Raw genomic sequence first — 24,876 nt, 5'->3', positions numbered from 1 at the left:
TCGGAACCAGGTGCTCTGTAGCCTCAAGCAGAGGCAGACACAACGCCAGCACTTACCATCAGCCCGCTGCACCAAGGGGCTCGGTGGGCCGTGCACGCTCCTCCGGGCCTCCTTGTTGGTGACGGAGCAGGTGTAGTTGCCCACATCCGATGGCTCTACTTTAGCGATATACAGGTTTCCTGTCTCCTGAGAGATGAACCGCCTGTTGTCACTGTGGGTGTTCAAGGGGTTTCCATTGAATGTCCACGCGTAAGACAAATCTGAAACACAGCAAACACGTATTCTCCTTGCTGTACTTGCTGTCATTTGTTAATTCCATGCCATGCTTATCCACTAGGAATAAGCGATGTCTTCTGAGCCAAGTTTATGAAAACCATCTCGGTACAGTTGCAGTATCAGTGCACCGGGACGGACACCCCACCCACACATGCTCTTCTTGGGACTGGGGCACTAAGGATGGGGTGTCAGGTAAAGCCGTAAGACACAGCAAGATTTTCACAACGTTCCCACCATGAGTGTTACAAGGCCCTGTGCTTCTGTTCCAACATTTCTCACATCAAACAACCATCATTGAGGTCCCTGTCTCTGTGACTCTGGGGAAGACCTCGCATTTAAAGCACCACGGGCCCAAGATGCACATGGGAGTTCCTCAGAGAGCTTGTCACTAGGTGGTGTTTCCTGCTTTGTGTTCAAAAGCATCCAACAGACTGTCAGTGTGTATACCTGTTAAAGGGGGAAGGAATATTAATGCCTTCTGAATTGGAGCTTAAGAACCTCCCCACCTCTTTTCAGAACTGGATGTGTAACTCATGAGTTGCTGAGGTTGAGATGTTGAAAGTTTCTGCTACTTTCTCTGCATGCTGTGATGCTCGTCAGTCATGAACGCCTGTGATGGGATCACTCTCATAGGCGGAAAGTCCTCCTGGATTATCCCGTCGCTCACACCAACAGCAGTTCCCTGGTCTTACTGGATTGTGGATAGTAATACTGCAGAGAGCACACATGCTTCAAATTCTGTTCTTCCCAGAGGAGGATACAGCTCACACCTGTTCCAGTCCTGCTTCTTGTCCTGGAATATTTATGGCACCAACACAGAAGGTATGTGCAGTTAGATTGGTCATAATGGACATGGCCTTCATTGGAGCGGGCATGTCTCACGTGAAGATTCACGAAGATGAGAACGGACATGAAAAACTGCTCTTGGTATTGCAGAACACGTCGCAGTCAGAAAATGAACGAGCAGAACAGCGCCTGAAGTACCGTGCTCAGGGTTAGTGGATAAATCCCCCTTGGAGTATTCCAGAATGAGTGTGCTTTTACTGCAATGTTGGTGCACTGCTCCAGGCTTAAACACAGCTGCTCCTGGGTGGTAAGTCGTGGTTATGCTGCTGCATAAACCCATGGCAAAAACAACCGCTTTCCTGTTGAACCCACTGACACCTGTGCTGAACATGCTCATGGCCTCCTAGGTCCCACCGCACAGCTCCACCACCCACCTCTAAGTTCACATTTTCTCCACAAGTGCTACTAAACCACCTGAGTTTCCCAGGTCCCTCCTGACGTGCCCATCAGATGTGATGGTTTCTGCAGCTTGCTTGTGTCCATGGTTAAAAGGCCTCTATGTGCCCAGGTGGTTAAGTCCAGAGCACTCCAGGGCTGACCCACATGGCCAACACCACCTAGAGGTGGAGGGAAAACACAGCCAGCTCTGGGATGGAGAGCCGCAGTCACCCTCCTGAGAAAGCAGAGGGTGTCGAGGATGCCACACCCAAGGTCCCAGCTTCCGGACATCTGTGGGGGACATATGTGTGGCTACACCTGGAGATAGTGTTCATCCTCATAGCTGGGTCATGGGAGGCAGTGGGTGGCTGGTAGGGAGAGGACAGAGCGCCAGATGTGCCATCTAACAAAGGGTTCCCAAAGCCGATGCTGAGCCAGTCAAAAAATCTCACATTCTTTATTGGTAGTAGCTGCATCATGGGATGCTAGTTGCTGAATCATCCCCCTCCCTCAAGAGCTTTCTAGGAATAAATGGGGTCAGAAACTGGAAAGGGATGAAGTGTGGTGCCTGTGAAAGTACTCCAGTCCCTTGGCCAACTGTGAAAGTGGAGAGAGCCTTCGGCTCTGGTTCTGGAGAATGACTCACTCTCAGTGAAGACTTGTGGACACCAGGCACCTCTTCTTGCCTGTGTTTTACCCTCACCTGGGCCAGAAAGGAGAGGAAGGTGTGGTAGAGGCAAAAAGCAGTGCTGTTCACCCAGCAACCTCAACACCAACATGTCTCTCCTGAGTCTCCAGTCCATACAACTCAGATTCACTACCGAGATGTGTGGAGTGTTCAAAGCCAAAACCTTGAGCCCAGCGCCCAGCGCACTGGGACTGACCGTCTCCACAAAGGGCCCTCAGCCCAGCACCCACAGCACTGGGACTGACCGCCGCCACAAGGGGCCCTCAGCCCAGCGCCCACAGCACTGGGACTGACCATCTCCACAAAGGGCCCTCAGCCCAGCGCCCACAGCTCTGGGACTGACCGTCTCCACAAGGGGCCCTCAGCCCAGCACCCACAGCACTGGGACTGACCGTCTCCACAAAGGGCCCTCAGCCCAGCACCCACAGCACTGGGACTGACCGTCTCCACACAGGTGGCCTTCAATACATGAGAGCAGACACAGGCTTTGAAAAACTCTGCAGGATATTCAGAATGTTTACACCCAATAAGCCATATCTTTTAACTCTATTTTCCACACAGCATAAGAAGTAGTTTCATGTACAATGAATTCCAAATTTCTGTCTTTAGAGCACATATTCTCAGCAGACAAATACAAGAAAGAAATGAGAACTCCTGTCAGACGTCCGTAGTGACAAGACAATCAGTGGCAGCTATGGGTAGCAATCATCATTGTTCTGCCTAACGCACCACCAGGTGCTTCACTGGATCAAGGTCGTCTGTCAATACTCCCTTGTGTTCTGACCCCCGAGCTATAAAGAACAAAAGAACATTGTTCCAGCATTCCAAGCCTCAAGAGATGAATCAGGATGAAAATCCCTGTGACACTGCGTGTTCCCAACACTGACCAGTACCCCAGGTCAATGCTTCCTGTGACACTGGGTGTCCCCAAAGACCTATGACCAAGGGTCTTTATCTTGGTAGCCCGGGCTTGTCTGGGATTTAATTCAAGGCATGAGTATGAAAGGGTTGTACAGGGATCATATTCTTAATGTGAACAGGTAAAGGAAGTTGCAGGGAAAGCTGTTTCACAGGGCAACTGACTCCCTTACAAATGTTTCTGTGATCCCGGATGACAATAAACAAAGTTGAGAACATTCCTCTAAGCTGCTGACACCCTTGAAGGATGTCAGAGTGTAAATGACACAGGCTGGCAGCAAAATCAGACAATTTTGTCATCGAAAAGAGGTTTCATGATAGTTCAAGAAAATAATTTTCCGTACAAGTGTATGCAGTAGTGTAAGACAGCAGTGCAAATATTACACCTTTCTCCATCACCTGCATGCGTGCCACCCTCCTGACAGCACTAATGCCACACACAAAATGACGAGCTTCTACCTGCTTCCTTCCCCTTCTGTATTGTCGATTTGTGTTGTTGAAAAAACAAAAGATAATTACAGGCGATAGTTGGTGTGGGCTGGCCTCCGGAGCAGCAGTTACTAGGCCACTTGGGACACCTACATTCACTTGTAATCCAGCTTTGTGCTTATGTGTCCCTGGAGAGGCGATGGCTCTCTGGGTGATGGCTTCAGTGCCCGGGGCAATGGCAAGCCTGTGGGAGACCCTCAGCTGCTGCAGGCACTTGGGGAAATGAGCCAGTCGGTGGAGATCTTTCTCCGCTTTTCAGATCTCTCTCTCTCTCTCTCTCTCACACACACACACACACACACACACACACACACACACACACATGTATTCTCAGGCTTTTAAAAGCTTACAAATAAGATTTGGTTTCTATTACAAAAGGGTTGTCTACATTCTATTTTAAAACACTTGGCCTGGAGAAAGCTTCTGGCTCCAGGTTTCAGCCTCACCCAGCTCTGGGGGTTGAAGTCATTTGGAAGTGAAATCAGTGGATGAAAGATCTCTCTATTTCTCTCTCTGACTTTCAAGTAAATAAATATTTTAAAAATCTGGCTCATGTGTTTTCAAAACCTTCCCCTTGCAGAGTGCAAAGCCCTGCAGGCTGGGAGTCACCTGGATTTGAGGCCTGGCTCACCTGCTCAAAGGCACGGAGCAGTGTTCTGCTCTTGGAAATGACAGGCCCAGTAGTGCCCTGGCAGCTACCAGAGGGGCCGAGTGGGACCTGCACCCAGCACTCTGCTCTCAGCTGTGAACACAGCTCTCCAGCCACTAAGGTGAGTGCAGTGTCATGCAGCGTGTGCCACAGGAAGACACAGTTAACCTTCCCTGGGCTCACAGAGAGCCGGGAGTCATGACCAACTTCACCAGAGCACCTGCATCCAAGAGAAACACAGTCTCAAGTGGCATGAACTCCCTGACAAGAGGCTGGTGCCCAGAGCAGCGTGGCTTCCTGGGCAGCAGCCTGCGGGCAGGGTCCTGTGCCAGCCCCTTGAGAAGTGTGTGCAGTGGCCACCAGGCCAACTATGGCTGAGACTTGGCCATAGGAGGTTCGCAGTTCCTGCGACCTGATGGAGGACTGGCCTAGGCTCTGGGCCACATGACCCACTCTCCTGTGCCCACCATGCTGCCCAACCCCTCCTACCTCCGACATGTGGTGGGCGGCCGCAGAGGAGCACCACGCCCTGGCCTTCTCTCACGGACACAGCACTTCTTGCTTTAGTCTCGAAGTCTTCAATATCTTGAGAAGCAAAAAGAGGAAGAGGATGAGTCCTTTTGCAGGGCAGAAATGAGGAACAGCACCGAGACCATTCCACTATCAGGGGTGTGGATGCCCACCCGTGGCTCAGCAGAGGTCCCTGGTCAATCAGTTTGCACTGTCAGGGATGTGGATGCCCACCCGTGGCTCAACAGAGGTCCCTGGTCAATCGGTTTGCACTGTCAGGGGTGTGGATGCCCACCCGTGGCTCAGCAGAGGTCCCTGGTCAATCGGTTTGCACTGTCAGGGGTGTGGATGCCCACCCGTGGCTCAGCAGAGGTCCCTGGTCAATCGGTTTGCACTGTCAGGGGTGTGGATGCCCACCCGTGGCTTAGCAGAGGTCCCTGGTCAATCGGTTTGCAATGACTGTTCCGCCTTGAGTCGCCCTTCCTCAAGCAGTGACACAGAGAGCATGACCGCATGAGTGCCCTCGCATGGGCACACCATCTGCTCTATAGCTCTTCTCTCCCAGGGATTAGGGAATGGTTTAAGGCTGTGACTGCAGTCCAGGGCTGGCAGCCGTCTCAGGTGATGCTGGCCTCTGTGGGCACTGAGCAAGCCCTGGCAAGGGGAGCATGCTGCAAGACAGACTGCGAGAGGGAGACTTTCCTTGTCTTCAGCAGTTCGCTCCTTCTCAAAGCCAAGTAAGAACTTACTGGTAACCTCTCAAAGACTGTGCTTGTCATGCTGCTTAAACACCCACCAGAGGCACAGACCTTCCACATTCTTGGACAACTGTCTCCTGGTCTCCAGGGCAAGGCACTGCTCCATTTCTTAGTGCCTCCCCTATAATATGCTCCTATTCCTTCATCCAGTCCAACAATGGGTGAGCACCTACTTATCGGGGCATGCTGGACAGACTAAATGCCTGGAACACTTGTGAGAGTAGAAGATGTGTTTGTGACGGAGAAAGGCATGCACCTGGCACTGCAGCATGTGTTACAACACACAAAAATGGACTGTGTCTGAGATGGAGTCTGTCAGTGCTTGCCAACAGTGACAGATCAAATGCTCTTCCCTAACCACTTGTGTCTGAGAGGAAACAGCCTCAGGCTCAGGGGTTGCCTTTCCAGCTGCCACCTTCACAAGGCCACTTACGGCACCCGTGAGCTTTCAAACAGCTAGATATCTGCACGAATGTGCAGCAGAACCATGGTGGATCCTGGAAGCCCACCCATGGGGTCTCCTGCCACAGAAATCTATGTGATTACCCTAACACACCTGGAGAGAGGGGTGAGCCCAGATCTGACAGGTGAGAACGCTGTGTCTAGGATAAAGCACTGGACAAGCTCTGTTCTCAGATGGAAAGGCAGGACCACGGTGTCCATTCGGAGAGGCAGGGCAGGGTCAGGCACCAGAGGAAGTTGTTTAGCTGGTGCATCCTGGTCCAGGTTCCATTGAGACCCACAGCAAACTGGGTACCTTGGGCTTTTAGATCACATTCGAGTCAAAGGAAAATATGGAAGGAAAGCCTAGAAAGAAGCCAGTGGTACAGCAAGCAGCTGAGTAACATATCTGGAACGTGAATAAAATGGGACACCATCGATGGTTACAAAGAAAGTGTGTGCATGTGGGGATGGAGGTGCCTGTGGATGACACTCGTGCTTCTTTGCACGAGCAGTTTCATAGGTGATTATTCAGGATCAAACTCTGAAAGTCTCCAGGGTTCAGAGGCAGAGGACCATAGAGAAGACAGGGAGGGTAAGGAGGCAGCCAAGAGAAAAAGTGGAAGGCAAAAAAGAATACAGAAAATGTCACGGTCACGTAATCTTGGTGAGAGAGGTTTTGGGGGGAGTTTGGGGAGGATGCCAATGAGAAGTGAGTGGACCAAGGAGTTAGGACATGTGGCCTCAGGGGCACTGGCCCTTCAGGGCTGCGTATGGATGGGAGAAAGGACGCAGGAAGTGTTTTGAAAGTGAGGCACTTTGCCGATATAAGTGACCAGACAATATGAAGACTTCCTTGCCGAGCCGGAGGGGGTGATGAGGGGACCCTGTAAGGAGAGGCGGAGGTTGAGATGTGTGTGCTGACACAGCCGACTGCTGGTGAGAAGAGCTCGGTCCACGTGGGGACGGGCAGTCAGCACACCACTGAGCACAGCTGGAAGGGAGTGGGCACTCGGAGTGGTGACGATCCTGACTGTAACGCTCCAGGTGGTTAGGGCTAAGTGATAACAGTTTTCTCTGACAGCCCAACAGAACGCTGTGGATGTGGAACATCAGAGTAGCTGGTGATCTTGCTTGAGGTAGCTACAAATTAGACCTCTCCAAATTACATTGTTTCCTGAATAAAGTTCTTGTTCCGTTAACGTAAAGGAGAAGAGGTACAGGAGAAAAGAGATCCACTAGATCTGATACACGAAATGAGCTAATCATGTGCTCCCTCTTTATTAATTCATTTGAAAGGCAGAGTTACAGAGTGAACAGGTGGCAGGGGTATTTAGTAGAGGAGGAGGAGGAAGAAACACAGAGGGAGCGTCTCTGGAGCTTTCCTGTGCTGGCTCCCTCCCGAAGCATGCAGCAGCCAGGGCTGGGGCAGACCCGACTCAGGGGCGGGGAGACCCCAGTGCCAACTCAACTGGACTAAAAAAACAATAAAACAAACTCAACTGGACTTAAAAAAAAAAAAAGAAAATGTAAACCTAAAGACAAAAAAAGGCACATGAAGCTAACAAATTGCACCCGGGATCAAGAATCCGGTGCACCGAACCAGGGCTGCCCCCCAGTCACAGTAACGGGGGGCGAGTATGGGCTGCTGCCCCCCAGTCACAGTAACGGGGGGTGAGTACGGGCTGCTGCCCCCCCCCAGTCACGGTGATGGGGGTGAGTATGGGCTGCTGCCCCCCCCAGTCACGGTGATGGGGGTGAGTACGGGCTGCTGCCCCCCAGTCACGGTGATGGAGGTGAGTACGGGCTGCCCCCCAGTCACAGTAACAGGGGGGGAGTATGGGCTGCCCCCCCCAGTCACGGTGATGGGGGTGAGTACGGGCTGCTGCCCCCCCCCAGTCACGGTGATGGGGGTGAGTACGGGCTGCTGCCCCCCCCCAGTCACGGTGATGGGGGTGAGTACGGGCTGCTGCCCCCCCCCAGTCACGGTGATGGGGGTGAGTACGGGCTGCTGCCCCCCCCCAGTCACGGTGATGGGGGTGAGTACGGGCTGCTGCCCCCCCCCAGTCACGGTGATGGAGGTGAGTATGGGCTGCTGCCCCCCAGTCACGGTGATGGGGGTGAGTACAGAGCTTTTTTTTCTTGCTATTGCTTTTGAAAGACCCCATTAATTTCTCATTACTTGCTAATTGCTAAAAAAGAAAAAAAAATGCTCTTATGTAGAAATAATGAAAAATTGAATGATTCCATGAATTAACAAGCTGTGGGAACTCTCTCTGTGCCACGTGTTTGGTGTTCATAGAAGTCGTTCTAGCACCATCGGGAAGAATGGCGGGTACTTACACCGTGTCCTGAGCTCTCTCGCACTGCAGTGGCCTGACCCGTCCCAGTCAGTCCGGGCCTTCGGTGAGTTCAGTGCTGCATTTAGGGATTACCATGAAAGGAAACCTACTTGTCTGAAAAGTCCTATTGCTACCAAAGCAGTCATTGCAAATGCTACTCTTGCTGGCTTCAATAAACAGCACACAGGTTCACATCGTGCCGGCCCACCAAACATGGGCACAGAATCTTTCCTTGGCCAAGTGAGATGCCATCTCACGTGACATGCTTCGAACAAATCCATTCTACGCATGAAATAGATTTCAAATGTCTTTCTGCTGGCTGGAAGCGTGAGGCTGAATGAACCAGGTAGCCGTATGAACAGACAGTGAGATCTTTACCTTTCCCTTTTTCTTTTGAAAATTCCAGATTTGTTCTTCTGCAGAAAGAGGCCAGAGATATCATGAGTTGCTATTTCTGTCCTATTCATTTTTGCTTAAAAGAAAATATCTTTGTGTGAGATCATTCCCTGTGATGGCCTCAGACAAAGGTGACCTGGCCAGGCTGTCCTGGTGCTGGAGGCAGGAGACCCGCTGTGCCAGTGGCTGCTGCAGTTGCTCACTGGCCATGGCTCACTGGACCTGTGGTTTTATGGCTGGTTTTAGGAAAGCCTTTGGCAGGGCCACAAGCAAAGTGCAGCCACACCAAGGCTGCATTCCAAAGGCGAGCAGCAGGTGCCTGGGAATGGCCCATAAAACAGGCCTGGGGAGTCACAGGGCCATATGTTGTCTCCTGGAGCACAAGGTGTGCAGGAGGACAGGCCGGTCCAGCTGCAAGTACTAGAAGTCATGGCTGGGCAGCATCGGACACTGCAGTCACACACTGGAACAGCATCCATCTTCCTAGCTGGTCTGCACAGGGAAGAACCTCAACAACTCTGAAGCTTGGAAGCCGAGTGGCCTGCGCGAGTCCTGAGGACCATGGAGGATATGTGGGTACCACTGGACCCTAACTGTTGCCTGGGTTCCTGCAAAGGTGGAGGTCAGAAAGAGTCACAGGGAGGATGTGTACTGCAAGGTCAGGGAGGGGGTCAGCCTCCGTCCCGGCATGGCAGTTCAGTTCTGTCATCCTCTGACCTCCGCCCACCTGCTCAGCATCCTGCCTTCTTCAGCATCCATTCCAGTGCTGCCATCCCCCTGGGAAAGTCCTTTCTCCGGGTGGTCCTGGCTTGGGACAATTGGTGTCGAAAGGACAGTCCCTCCACAGCCTTCAACAGCAGGGTCCTCTCCCCTCCCTTCATCCGCTGACACTCAGGATTCCACAACTGCACTGGGCTGCCGCTCGCTGGGCCTGGTCTTCCAGACAGGCTACAGCTCAAGGAATCACAGGGGCTTAGACCCCAAACCTCCTGGGCTGAGCCAAGGCCCTTCCCACCAAGGCCTCACAGATGTCCCAGGAGCCGCTCAAGCAGACCGAGGGCATTGTGGATCATACTTGAGATCCGGAGTGCCAGCTCTAAATCAGTCCATGGGACCCTTCCTGGGTGCCCAGGCGCTCTACTCTCCCACAGAGGCCTCAGGCCTCTCCCAGGAGCTCATCCCACTCCTGTCCCAGGTTTTGTGAACAAATCTGTTTTACAAGCCACAGCACTCATCTCCGGGGAGGCAGAGGAAGGGTGCTTGCGGTGTCAGCAGTTGTGCTGCTGTGCACCGGGCTCAGCAGTGCGCCTCAAAGTCACCTATGGAACAGGAGGCATCTTACCACCGGGTACCACAGTGCTGGGATGCAGCTGTCTTGCCATCTTGCCCACTTCGCTAGAGGACACTCAGGGGCAACAACGTGTAATGTGCTGCTCTCCTGCTCCTCGAGAAAGTTTCCTGGAGATTTTACAACAAATATTCCAGGTTTTAATTAAAGTGGCAAAGAAAAAATGCCTCTACCGAGGCCAGCTCATCCCAACCCTGGTCTCCAGGTGCCCATGATGCTCCCGTGTCCCCAGTGTAACTTGGTAACTTAACATGACATAACCTAATAACCACAATGCTGTTGTCAAATCCTGCAACCGAGGCAACACTTAAGTCTTGATGTTGGACATAAATTGAATGTTAATATCGAGGGAGGAAGTCACAAGGCATATTAAGAGTTTCTCGTGTCAACTCTATTTATAATCCAAGTAAAACTTTCTCCTTTTTTGGAGTGAAAAGATTTTCATAAAACATAAATAAACAGAGGGTAAGTGAATTGTCTCTTGGTTTCCTGGGAATAATAAATTCACTGAGAATTATTTTCTTATGATGTGGAAGGAAAATACGAACAGAAAGGGGTGAGGCTTCTGAGGGTAACGGCCCAGAACCTGGGTATCTGCAGATACAAGGGGCAATGCACAGCACTAGACACAATGAGGTGGCGCTGCACTAGACAGAGAGGCAGGGCAGCGGACGGGACAGCCAACACCCAGGGAGCATGGTGATAACCACTGACAATCCACTGATCTAATGACGATGATGAGGAAAGCAGCGCACACAGCAGACAGTCGCAGGGATCTGAAACAGAGGCACGCCATGGTCCTCTTGCTGCTGGCACCCTCCTGGACTGTGCTCACCTCCTCCTCACCCTGCACCCTCCTGGACTGTGCTCACCTCCTCACCACCCTGCACCCTCCTGGACTGTGCTCACCTCCTCACCCTGCACCCTCCTGGTCTGTGCTCACCTCATCACGATGCAGCCTCCTGGTCTGTGCTCACCTCATCACAATGCACCTTCTGGTCTGTCAGTTTTGGTCAGAGGCAAATAGACAGCCATACAGGCCACAGCTTCCATAGCTCAGGCCAGACCCGGATGCTAGGTCAGGTAACGACAACATTAGTGGTCTTAAAATAAAAGGACGCACTGTAGACAGACACACGAAGGGACTGTGCAGATGGACCGCTGGATCCATTGCAACAAGTCTAATGACCAAAGGCACAGCGCTTTGCCTGCCTATGCGAGTTCAAATGGCAGGCTTGCCCTCCATGCTAGGTGTTGACTTAGGGATGTGGATGATTTTTTCCTGTGTTCTCTGTGGTTGAGAGGAAGTTGACAATTACATGTGTGTTACAAGTGCATTGATGTACACAGGCTGGGGCTGGAGCTGTCTCTGAGGAGGACAGGAAGACAGTTCTTCAGGGTCAAGACCGTTTCAGCCAGGAACAACTCAGAAATAACCCAGACACTCATAGAAAATCTAGATTCAGGGATGGGTTTTGTGATGGTGTGGTTTAAGCTGGTCCTTGGTACACCTGTATCCTGGACTGCATGGATTCAAATCCAGCTGGCTGCAAACACACCTTGCAGGCAGCGGGTGGTGGCTAAAGTCCTTGGGTCTCTCACCCATCTGGGAGCCCTGAATGGGGTTCCCGATTCCTGGCTTCAGCCAAGCCAAGCCTTGGTTGTTGGGCCACTTTGGCAGTGAAGCAGAGGACAGAACTCCCAACCTCTCTTCCCGTTTCTGTCTCCCTTTCTCCTTCTCACTCTAGCTTTCTTCTACTCTTCCTCCCCTAACCCTTTACTTTGAAATAAAGCAGAAATAAATCAGCAAATGCAGAAGAAAAGGAAACAGGGCCCAGGATATGGAAACTGATCCCATGACTGTTAATCCTGCCCAGAGCACAGGAAGGAGCCGCAACCTCTCCTGTCCCACACAGGACAAAAGTGTTTTCTGGGAACATGGCAGCTGTGGCAGCCACTGGCAGGCATCCAGCACCCAGTGTTCCTGCCAGATAGCTCTGTCATTGTCCTGAAAGGCACGCACTCGTTATCAGAACAGACCAGGAAGCCTGAATGTCCTCAAAGGCCCTCTACCGGGGAGGTGGGGATCAGGCATGTCCTGGAATGCTGGGGTCCCCTAGGGAGCCCCTTGGCTCTCCCAGCAGAGACCAGCCATCCCAGGCAGCAGTGGGCCTGCTTACCACCCTACCCTTTACCCTGTGTCTTCCATATCCTGGGAAGTCTTCCCCTACTTCCACAGGTGCTGGGATTGCTGTCCAAATGCACTGAGTAAGCCACAGCCCTGTTGTGAGGTCGACTTCAGGAGGGAATGCAGACGAAGTCTGGGCCACAGACGCCACAATCTGTGAGGCCCAGGCACTACTCCAGGAGCCCAGAACACAGACAGGTGACACAACACTTATTTCTGTGCTGCAGGCAATCAGTGTTGGTTTAATGTTTCTCCCATGACACACATGAATCTTCTGAAAGCCTACAGTAGGTGTGAACAGCAATGTCCTTAATTATACCCTCATAAGGCAGAGCATGTACACCATGCCAACCTCAATTCGACTCTGTGAATTACAGCCTGAAACCCTGACCACGGGAATGGTGTGGCTGTGGTTGCCCTCATGAAAACATCCAAGAAAACCTCATGACACATTCTGGTCCAGTAGCCTGGATCTCCTTGAGCTCACCTTGGGGAGCCCTCAACGAATGCTGGGACGCACCTGGCTCCCCTGGGCGTACAAGTATACTGTGCTGCTCACTCAGGACTCAGGGAGCTCCCACGGTCTGGCTCTGGCGCCCCAAATAGGAGCCTCAGGCACACATGCACACCCCTCTCTGAGGTTCTATCTTTGGGAAGCTCCCTGGCTTTTGTCACCACACCGCTTGAAACACAAGAGCCGTTTGATGTTCCAGAGTTCTTTCCTTCCGCAAATGGCTTGTTCTTTGGCTAAAGTGCTGCTCTCACAGGAACGGACAGGACTCTATCAACATGGGCCTGTGGGTAAAGTTGGGTGGAACTCTACCACACAGCAGGGGACTGTGGTGGATCACAACTGTGTATTTCAGAGCATACAGGTTGGGCAAATTTTGAATATGCCCAATAACTAGAACTGGACATTGCACGCCATACATACGTACTGAAGTCTCATTCTGTAGCCAAGAAATACGCACAACTACTGTGCCCTGTTTTAAGAAGAAGTGGCCTTTTAGTATCTGCTGTTCTATATTGTGTCAGAATGTGTATGCAGCAGATAATGACGTCTAATCTTACTGTCTGTTCTCTGGTTAGATATGTATGATTCTCACTCACTCACCCATCTGTACAAGCAATTCTGCATTTAGGTGCTCAGCCAGGAAAGAGACTAGCTCGTTCCTCCCTGTGCTCCCAATTCTTCCACCACTCCATGCTGCTCTCTGTGTCCTGCAGGTAGAGCTCTGTGTGTCCCACCACTCCATGCTGCTCTCTGTGTCCTGCAGGTAGGGTTCTGTGTGTCCCACCACTCCATGCTGCTCTCTGTGTCCTGCAGGTAGGGTTCTGTGTGTCCCACCACTCCATGCTGCTCTCTGTGTCCTGCAGGTAGGGTTCTGTGTGTCCCACTACTCCATGCTGCTCTCTGTGTCCTGCAGGTAGAGCTCTGTGTGTCCCACCACTCCATGCTGCTCTCTGTGTCCTGCAGGTAGGGTTCTGTGTGTCCCACCACTCCATGCTGCTCTCTGTGTCCTGCAGGTAGGGTTCTGTGTGTCCCACCACTCCATGCTGCTCTCTGTGTCCTGCAGGTAGGGTTCTGTGTGTCCCACCACTCCATGCTGCTGTGTCCTGCAGGTAGAGCTCTGTGTTTGCCACCACTCCATGCTGCTCTCTCTGTCTTGGCAGGTAAGGCTCCGTGTTTGCCCACCAGGCCATGCTGCTCTCTGTGTCCCACAGGTAGAGCCTTTGCCCTGTGATTGTGGGTTGCTACCATCACACTATAGGTGGTCTACTCCAGAGCTTGGCAAACTCAACCCCACATCTGCAAGCTGGTCTTGCTAACACAGAGCCACATCACATGTCCAGGTGTGGCTGCCTTTGTCCTCTGCTACAGAGATCTGGTCAGCAAACCTGCTCCGTAAGCCAGGGTGATGGGCAGCATTTGCAGGCACAGCTACTGCTTTTGCCTGTGGTTATGATGTCTCCACGTTTAACTGTATATTCGTTTTGTACCAGAAATTCAACCTCCTCATAGCTACTCTAGGGATATGGTTGGACACATTAGTGAAGGAATCTATAACAGATAATTACAATGTGACTGTCTAGTAAAATTCAATATCATCCCATTCTTTAAAACAATTACAATGAAGTCCTATAATGTAACCACTTAAAAGCATGAGTATAGCTATCTGTATCTGATTTTATCTGATGACCAAAGTTATTTTGGATTTATTTCTAGACCCGAAGTATTCCCCTGGCATCAGGCAGCACCTTTGAAAATCAACTAGACCCATTGTGAAGAGTGCACAGGGTTCGGTATCCACAAGGTAGGACTGACCACAGACAGCACATGAGCTGCAATGGATGTTTATCAGAGCTCCTGCCACCAGGCAGCCCAGGCTGGCATCCACACATGCCTGGAGCTGGGACCCTGGGCATGCCACTTGTGCTCCCACAACACCAGCACCCAGTCAGTCTTGGTCAAGAGGCTGGAAGACATCCAGCACCAATGGCCTGCACTTCAAAGTCCCCTCAACCACATCCCATGACTTTGAAAATGAAAACACTGGAATTTCCTTCTAAATCAGCATTGGAAAGTGTATAGAATTTTCCAAAAGTCCAAGGGTTGCTGGTAAAGGGCACGGCACTTCAATATGGCTGTGAACAGTTGATGACTTTGGCTGAAAATGATGAACTGATTTGCCTGAGGTGTAGACCCGAGGGAGTTTGAGGTTTCTAGGAGAAATCAAGGACGTTAGGAATCTAGTGAATGGCTACTCTGGCCACAGCTGTTACAGTAAGAACACACAATGTGGATCGGCATAGACATGCACAGCCAAGAAAGAGAAAGCACGCACACAAAGCAGACTGCAGAGCAGGCTTTGCAGTCAGAGGTGGCTTTGGGAGGCACATGGCTGTCCTCTGGGTCTCTATGACACATCTCCAAGGCTCACCCAATCACCCATCAAAGGCATTAGTTCAGCACAAGCTGCACCTTTACTGAGCAACAGCTATTTACAAGGCGTTCACATTGTATCAGGCACTGCAAGCAGTGTAGGGATGATGCAGAGTGTAATGGAAAAGCAGTAAGTTCTGTGCCAATGCTGCCCCCATTCACGGAAAGAACTGGAGTGTGGCATGCGATGACTTCCACAAGGATCTTGGAACACACTCCCTAGTCACAGGGTGAAGCTGCACGTTGAATCAGCATCACAGTATGCAAATAAATGAGAGATTCCAGGTGCCTTGCAATGTTAAATATGAAGGACAAAATGATATATTATGCATTCTAGAAGATTACACAAACTATCTTTACGCTAAGTGGGAAAATACTTCTTAATCTCTTTACTAAAAGCATCATCCTATACAGTGAGGGTCAATTGGGCTAGATTCAACGCTGAACTCTGCTTTGCCAAAAGTTTTTTGGAAAGTACAATGACAAAGAGCCCTAAGTGTTGTTTTGTTTTGTTTTTTTTTTTTTTTTGCACTTAGAGCAGCAGTGTGTTCATATTTAGAGCCAAATGCACAGAGAAAGGCAACTCCATAGGAAGACATTAAACTGTCCCCTCAAAGGGCAAGCAGGGCAAGCCACATACAAGAACAGACCTTCACCTGGAGAGTGAATGCAGCCAGGTGGGAGGCCAGGATGGCAGCAGTCAACCTGGAGCACAGGTGAACCCAACAGACACAGCTGGGCACCACATGGCTCCAAGGAACACATGCTGTCAGCTTTTGAGTTGAACAAAACCCAGAGAGCCCCAAGAACAAATCTGTTTTACAAGCCACAGCAGACTCATCTCCGGGGAGGCAGAGGGAGGGTGCTCGCAGTGGTCGGCGGTTGTGCTGCTGTGCACCGGGCTCAGCAGTGCGCCTCAAAGTCAGCTATGGATTAATACCTTAAACATAGGGACAGCTGCCAAGGCTTTCTTGTAAAACTCCCTGCTGCTCTTACGTGTTTCTAAACATGTGATGCTAAGTTTTTAGATACTATTGGGTATAAATCCAAAACATGTGCCAGAATGTTTTATCCTATTCAATTCTGCAAATATGAATTTTAAAAATTATTATTTATTGGAGAGAGACAGACAAAACTATCATCTTCCCATTCATAACTCACACGCCTGCAATTGCCAGACTGGACCAGGCCAGGGCTGGGACCTTAGCTCAGGTCTCCCAGGTGCACTGCAGGAGCTTGGTTACTTGAGCTGACACCTCCACTTGCAAAGGCTGGAGTGGGACCAGTGCTGGGACTTGAACCCAGACCCTCAGACACAGGACTCAGGAGTACCAACTAAATCTCTAAGCTTGACACACAAATAAATCCCCAAATTAGGACTTGAAACCAATTCTGTGAATCTTAAAAAAATAAAGCCCTTGGGCCCGGCGGCGTGGCCTAGCGGCTTAAGTCCTCGCCTTGAACGTGCCAGGATTCCATGTGGGTGCCGGTTCTAATCTCGGCTTCTCCACTTCCCATCCAGCTCCCTGCTTGTGGCCTGAGAAAGCAGTCGAGGATGGCCCAAAGCCTTGGGACCCTGCACTCGTGTGGGAGACCCGGAAGAGGATCCTGGCTTTGGATCGGCATTGCATCGGCCATTGCGCTCACTTGGGGAGTGCATCATCGGACGGAAGATCTTCCTCTCTGTCTCTCCTTCTCTCTGTATATCTGATTTTCCAATAAATAAATAAATCTTAAAAAAAAATAAAGCCCTTATGAGTTCTGCTTACATGAAAGATAGGCAAGCATTCCAGCTTCACATTCCTGTTTGGGTTTTACATGAGAAAAGAAAACACAAACAAAACCTCTCAGTGCTGAGAGAATGAATCCCTTCTTTACATCTCTGTTCCTGCTGCTGCTCAGCCCGTGCATCCAGAAGTATGGGCTGATTTAAATTGGTTAAAAACCACCTCTTGTGGCGTGGACGTGGCAGTGAGCATTGGGAGGAATGTACATAAACAGGTTCTCCAGCAGGAATGATGTGTGCATGGAGACCAAAGCACTAGATAATCCACGTCCCTGTTGACTAAATACAAATTCAGCAGTGCTTGCTGCGATTCAGCCCCGCGACGACGCTCAGTTCATTTGTTCACACTTTAGATTATTTTTAAGAGCGTAGTGCTTTCTCCTTGGAGTGATACTAGTTGTCAGTTATGCTACTACTGCATTAGCACAGGTGAGAACATTAAATGTTGGCAGTGTTGTTTACTGGCATTTCAAAATTATAATGGCAAGGTGATGCCAATTTCTCAACTTTCTTTTAAGAAATTAAAGAAATCACGCTTCTTGGTGCATTTGGTTTAGCTAATTCCTTTCTGACGCACAAGGAAAGCTAAAAGCCATTCAGCATTTTCACTTACCATTACATACGCATTGCCCACTTAATACACACTTCACAATTATCAGACACTTGACAATTTCTAAATGCATTTTTAAGTGTTACTTTTAGAAACCCTTTTCCTGCGTCTTAATTTCTTTTACAAATGTAAATCACTTTATCATCATATCATCAGAATCATGTATAACTATTTTAAATTTCCTGTAGAAGGAAGAATTCTAAAGACATTTGAAGCTGATTAGCACCCACAGGTCTTTCAACGTGTTACTGTGAGTACACTGCTCATCTCACAAAGACCCGGGCCGTGATATATGACTATTAACGGGGACTGAATCTGGGCTGAGAGGTAAGGCCATCACTTGCACACATCACTTACACACAAAATGCACCTGCAAGTGCTGGCCATTCCATTTCTTTCTTTCCATTTTGTTTTGCCCATAATTGCTGTAAAGTTTCCACCTGTCTGCTCTGTGTGGACTGGGGACAACAGCTTCTCTCATCGCTGGGACACTGCAGGGTGCTGGATGCATACTAATTAGTTATCTACTTTCATGGCAAATAAGTACATAAACAGTCAAAGAGGAGGCTCTGGTCTAACTGCCTTTTTTGTTTTTTTGCAATAATGAAACAAACTTATTTGAAACGGTGTCTGTGTTTAAAGATTAAACAGTGCAGGATGCAAATCCTATTCATTTTTCGCTTTCATCCTAAATGTTTGTCTTCCCATTGATAGCATGCTGCTAAGAGCCTCCAGATGAAATGTGGCTGAGAGAAGTCATGGGATTCTCGAAAACTCCCTTCTCGTTTTCTCAAGAACGGCATTTTTTTTTTGACAACTACAGTGTCCACCACACAAGCACAAAATAATTCATTAGCATACATATTAAAGAAAGAATTCTATATCCAGCCTTTACCATTAAAGTCCTTGAGAAGCTGAAAAAAAAAGAGATCAAAGCAGCTACAAGTGATTTACAAAGTCAAATTGGTTTTAGCACTCAAGTACACCAGGGTGGTAGCTGGCACCTGTGACAGATGTCTTTGCAGAATTCGTTTTGGGGTTAGTTTGGGGGGGTAGGGATCTTGGGGGTTCATTTACAATCTACCTAATTATTTGGAAGGACAGATCAAATGCTAAAGAGCTTAAAGGGACTGTCACGATCAAATATTTCAACGTGTATCTATGAGCTCAGAGAGGGGACTGCCTTACGTTGATTACGTTGATTACCTAGCTGGTCAGAGACAGGGAGATCTTACGCAAGGACCACATTTCATGACGTTTCACGGACAAGTTGTGATGAGTCACGGTGTGTGCATAAAAAACCCCAAACCTACCTCTGTAGTGTCAAACATCAGCATGAAAGCTGCAAGCAAAGTCATTGACAGGGAGGCACACACCTGCAGACTCTCTCCCCTACACAGGTGAGGCTCTGAGAGGTCATTACGAGGTCCATTTGTTCTGAAGGTCAGTGTGACTCTAAGAGTGGGCGAACATGGTGGAAGCATACCTTTTTCCATATGACTGGGAATTCTGCATTTACTGTTTTCTATCGATAAGAAGATCAACACCTCCTCTTCAATGTAGTGTCTACCTGCCTGTCTTTGGATTCCTTCCAAGTGGCACATGAGGAAGGAATTCTTGTGTATGTGATCCATGCTAATGGTCAATGGTCATGCAGACAGAAGGTCCAGCAAGGACACAAGGGACTCCACCCATCTCTCCACTGGAACTGACCACTTCTTCCTAACATCACCGTCCTCTTCCACGGCAGAGAGATGTGTCTTCACCAGGGATGTTTTGGTTCTATGCACTTTTAATGATAATGGCATGTACATAATGTTCCTAAGTGGGAAGGAGAAATGCGAGGCGGGGGGCATCGATTGTGCCGCGGGCATCTGGCCCACCATGTTTTGTGCTTGAGAAGTTTGCCCATGCATGGACACATGCACTGGCTGGCGCTGAGTGCATTCCTGCCTGTATTGCAGGAGAATGGGCACTCTCTGGAACAGAGTCCCCAGCACTGCTCTGCTCTGCAGCCCGAGGCTCTGTATTGTCTGGCTCCCTATTCCTGGCCACATGTCAGCTGAAATGGAAACACAGTTCTATGATCATTTTTACCCTGAGTCTCAGAAGAGTCACTAGCCCAGATCCTGATTCCAGTCTGGCCCACAAGCCTCTTTATCCACAGAGGCAATCGCATTCAGAAACAATTAGCACTGTGTGCATGTGTTTGTATATTTGTAGATGTGTGTAATTCCTAGATGTGTGAATGTATTTGTGTGTGCTGTGTGTATGGGCATACTCAGATGCCTGTGTGTGCAGGTTCATGTGTTCAGCCTGTGTGTACAACCAGAATACAGGTTAACATAGCTGGCCTATGGTCCTTTGGATCTGGGTGTAGACCGAGCTTTGGCACGTAAGGTCAGCAGTGAGAAAGAGTCCCAGTTTCTGCGTCCTGGTTGCCAAGGGCTGAGGCAATTCCTCCAGGGGATGTGGGCATACATTTAATACTAATTCCCCTGTTTAATAGACAGGTGCACACTGCATGATGCCTGAAGGAAGTGCAGCCACATTCCATTGATCTCTTGTGTGGGGCATAGCAGTGGCACTAAGTTGCACTTTGTCCCCTTCAGCAGGTATAATTACTTTCAACAAGGCTTTCATAAAAGCACATCACAAACATCTCAGTCCCTGGGAACACCACACATGAAGGACAGGATGGGAAGCATGTCTGTTGTTCTGCGAATGCCATCAAGGTAATTACCCAGATGGCATTTGCGTGATATGGCTGAACACTGTTCTACTGTATCACATGGTGGGTGCATGACCGCTCGCCCTAGAGCATCTGCTTAGCCCAAATGCCAGCCTTGGCCCCCTTTATCTGTGGGATCTGCACAGCACAGTGAAATGCAAAATTAAAGCTGAGATATACTATCACCATACTAGTATGCTAATACCATATACTATTTCCTTAATACTTAAATCTGGAATGTTTAGAGCTATGTTGGTTATGATTTACACAGAGCAGTAATAAATGGACATACAGATATGCATATACACATATGCACACATATTTTCTTTTAGAATAGTTTCCATTATCTCCAGGCATCTAGATGTACAGCACACATGTTGTAAAGCTTTTCATGTATGTATAGGTGACTATTCCTTCACCCACGAGGTTATTCTTACGTGTACACACGGACCACAGGGTCTCCACACTTACATGCGAACTGAAGTCTTGCCTTCCGACTCAGAATGGTCCCCAGGAGATTGGTCGCCAGGCACTGGTATACCCCGGCATCTTGCTCTGCGCGGGGGCTGGTGATGGCCAGATTGCCTCCATCCAGCCTGTAGCGGTAACTCATGGCAAAATCAATGTTGGTACCATTTTGCTTCCACCTTCAAGGGAAAAAATCAAATTCTGTCTTTAATATCTAGAATGGAGCATTAATTGCTCTCATAACATGCAGTTTCAACTCCTGCAGCCATGACAGAGGCAAAGAATGCACCCACCAGTGTCGCCAAAGGGAAGTGGCAGCAACACCTCACGTACTCCAAAGATTTCCTGCCCTTGACAAGTCGCACACACACATTCACATGTGCGCAAAGAGGCAACAGAGCTCTGACATGACAAATAAAAACAAGGCATTCGGTCAATAACACCAGCCAGTCCTGTTCTTTCAGAGATGCTCAAGTGACATACACAGCACCTGAACGCCCATGACTGATACTGCAAAACTGAATGTCAAAATGATTGAGAGAGAAAAGTCCGAGAAGCATGTATCACGAGACACAAAGAATGCCGGCAAAGACCGGACGGTGCCAACGTGCGGCTGACAGCAAGGCAACAGCAACTGGGTACGTGGAAACGGACTGCTTTGTCCCCGTGTTACATGGAGAGCTAATCACATCAGAATGAGTTCCGGGTACGGAGAAATGCCAACAGAGTCCCCAAAACATGCAATACAACAAGTGTTTACTTTGGAGAACAAAACACCTCATGGTTTAGTTATTAGTTAGCAAACCCTTAGCAGACAAATTAACTAGCTAAACAGCTTTAAAGTTATATTTATTTTTCAAAAACTGGAAGCAGTTCTATAAACTTCCTTTGGTCATTTCAACACTATGAATACCAGTCAATTGCCTCTCACCAGACTCACTGACTCCCCTGAAATCTCCCAAGCTTGCGAAGTGTGAATTTGGCATGTGGAAGGAGATGCGTCCAATGGCACCAGTTGTGTGGAGGTCAGCAAACCTTTGAGGGAGAAGCACTGGACAGCGCTGTACCTCCCAACCAGTATAAGGGTGGATGGTAGCTGTCCTCCCTCACTGCTCCACTTACGGCTGGAGGAGAGCTTGAGAAAAGCACACGTGTGTGTTCATCAGAAACTTGGTGAGGTGTGGAGAGTGTGGAACAAGGACACTGCGTGTCTATGCTGGGTTTGATGCAGAGCGTGCAGTGCAGCAGTGACAGCACAGAGCCGGGCCCAGAGGCTGAGGCGGGAGGGGAACAGCAAGCCCCAGCCCAGTCTTTTCTGCCTCCTTGGCCTTCTTCCAGGTGCAGGGAGGGTACTTCTGAACAGCGTTTCCCTGACCCCGGGAGCCCGAGTGTCAGAGCCTATTCGGAATGAACTTTCCGTGATCTCAGAGTAGAAGTGTGAGGGAAGGGAGGAGTGATGTTTTTCCAAATGCTCGATTGCTGTACTTTGGGGCAGTGTGTGCTGACCAATCAAGACCAGTTACAAGCACAGGTTTAGGGTCTTTTCCTAAGGTCTGTGGTCACTTTCCAGCCATTTTGTTGGGTCTACACTAGCTCTCCCATGATTCTCCCGTTTGTACTGAAATCGCATTGTGTTATGGGGCTGGCAGTGGGCAACTGACAGAGAGAAGTGGTGTTGTTCACAACCACTGTAGCTATCCCAGTGTTGTAAACGCTCTCCAGAGCAGCATCTGCACTCTGGGAGTCGGCCACCCTACTGAGGGTGTGAAGTGCGGGGTGAACCGCCTTGCTCACTCTTAGCCATTCCTGTACAGCCTAGCTACGCTTGACTAAGAGAAGTTGGAAGACAGCAGCCCAGACCACATCTCAGCTGCGTGACCTGTTGACCACAGCTTTCTACAGGAGTTACTTGGTCACCCGTGGCCAGCTCACCAGCGCTGTCGTAGTCTTGCATGATCTGCTTTCAGGTCACGGCCTTTGGCCCTCTTGCTTTCAAAGCAAAGGCTACAGCGTGCTTAATTTGCCAGCTCTCTTTAAGTTTGGAATCAATCATTGAAATCACTGCCATCATTGTTACATGTTCCTAATTAAGCCCAGTAATTGTTTTTCAACACAAATTCTGAGTTGTGGGATTAGCTTCAGCAAATGAATTTTTCACAATGTCACCTAATCATTCCAATCACGGCGGTGCAATGATTGTTAAACTGTGCACATACATCAGGGGTTCAACTCCCACCATGTGCTTTGTCCTAATTAAGGTATTTAAGGCTCTGGTTCTGAGACTACCCCTGGCCTTGGAGGGAGACATGCCAGGATTCCAGGTAACTACAATGCATGCAGGCTGGGTACACACGGCCTTGACTGACCCTGTGTTTCCTGGGATGACTCACCAACTCCCTCACAAACTGCTTTTCTCCATTGTAAGACGTGTGGAATGACATGAGTCCAGCGAGTGGAGGAGGTGCTGCGTGAGTAGGACAGAGGAACACTGAGCTTTCCAGACTTAGGGATACTCAGACTGAGGTTAGGAAGTGCCAGGCGGAAGGGAGGAGCCCCTCCACCGACATGTCTGAAATCCCCAAAGTCCACTGTATGTGCAAATGCTTGTGTGTGTCACCCGCTTTCCATAACTAAATGGACATTCCAAGTTGGAGCAAAGGTCACTGCCAGCTCATTCCGCAGGCTCTCCAGGCACAGCCCAAGGGGTGACCCACTTTCCTGTCCAGGACAAGGCAGCTTGGTGAGACTTGGCCACCTCGGAGGAACAAAGATGTGGTAGCCATGTGTGTGCAGAACGGCCTGACACTCTGTCTCTCCTCCTTTCTGTATATTTGACTCTCCATTAAAAATACATTTTTAAAACTCTTTAAAAAAATCAAATGTTGCAAAGTCATTTTGATGTTTGCTCTTTTCCTCCATCACACCACACATGCACTCCTCCTTAGCAAAACACCGATTGTTTCCAGGTAGTGTGATGCGGGCATGTATTTGTAACTATGCGAGTTTCGCTCACAGCATGGAGCACACCTTGACGTTAGTGAAACTTCACAGACAAGGAAAGAATTGCTGATTCTTCCTCCCTGTCATTCACAGGTAATATGTGAGAGTAAAATATGCTTTCTTCTTTTTTTCTCTCTGTCTTAAAGCCACAGATGCCTCCACCTTTCTGGCCTCTGAGACACTGAGGAACCTTACAAATGAAGAATAAATGTGTACTTCACAGCTTCAAGTTCAAAATCAGCTCTCCCTTGCCTTTCCTTTTTCTTCCTCCCACCTCCTTGCTCTACTCTTCTCTCCCTCTCCAGTTCTCACCACACCGTTCCTGGAACCATTCTTGGAAGTGAGTGCTGTGAGTGAAGCTCATGGGTAAGGGAGAAGCCTGTCTACCGGCACCCAGACGGGAGGCTGCGCTCTTAACGCCTGCAGTCCTGGAGGACGGCGTTTGGGGCCCCAGATGTGCCTACGGATTGAACAGCTTCCCATGGAAGCACCCTGTGAACTGCCCCAGCTTAGGGCACCTTTAACGCACCTGTGTGTGTAGGTGTGTGCATGTGTGTGCATACATGTGTGTATACATGTACACATCACCGTGTGCATGTTTTACTTGGGTACATGCATGAGTGCGGATGTATGTGTGCACACATATGTTGTGTGTGCATGTACATATACCCAAATGCGTGCGGGCATTGTACTTGTGTGTGTGTGTGTGCGCACAGGCATGCATGTGCTACAGATGGCAAGATAAAGCACCGTGAATCCTGGTGATCAGATTTTACCTGTAACGGGGTGAAGGGTTGCCAGCAGCAGCACAGCTCAGGATGACTTTAGATAGTGATGAACCCAGAGGAAAAATGACGTCCTGTGGTTCCTGGGTGAAGGTGGGGCAGCTCAAAGCACCATCACCTGTGGAAGCAAACAGCCCCACGTGAGAAGCTCGGCTCTGCTTTCAGCACACGTCTGTTCTACGCAGCCAGTCTACATGCACTTGTTCTGAAATACTCTGAGCTTTACCGAAAACATTGCAAGAATGACACAAGATTTTTTTTTTCTGAACCATTGAGGGTAACTTTTAAAAATGATTCCTAAGTGACGGCTTATGCTTCCTACAGA

The 24,876-nt window shown here is 49.5% G+C and overlaps 1 protein-coding gene across 1 annotated transcript in view; it reads right to left on the bottom strand.

The window, feature by feature from the left end:
• CNTN6 (contactin 6) overlaps positions 1–24,673 on the bottom strand; it is a 77,024-nt gene extending 52,351 nt beyond the window's left edge. The window contains exons 1-4 of the mRNA XM_040994943.1: positions 24,543–24,673; positions 20,770–20,945; positions 4,734–4,829; positions 57–260 (exon numbers count right to left, since the gene is read on the bottom strand). Of these exons, the coding sequence (XP_040850877.1) occupies positions 57–260; positions 4,734–4,829; positions 20,770–20,911 (442 nt within the window). The 5' untranslated portion in view covers positions 20,912–20,945; positions 24,543–24,673. The remainder of the gene's footprint in view (positions 1–56; positions 261–4,733; positions 4,830–20,769; positions 20,946–24,542) is intronic.
• Positions 24,674–24,876: the final 203 nt, after the last annotated feature.

Source organism: Ochotona curzoniae, unplaced genomic scaffold (assembly GCF_017591425.1).
Source record: "Ochotona curzoniae isolate NIBS_2020 unplaced genomic scaffold, NIBS_Ocur_1.0 contig_908, whole genome shotgun sequence".
In the NCBI taxonomy this organism is placed as follows: domain Eukaryota; kingdom Metazoa; phylum Chordata; class Mammalia; order Lagomorpha; family Ochotonidae; genus Ochotona; species Ochotona curzoniae.
Note: the sequence above shows the minus strand (reverse complement) of the source record. Positions and strands in the feature narration are given on the sequence as shown.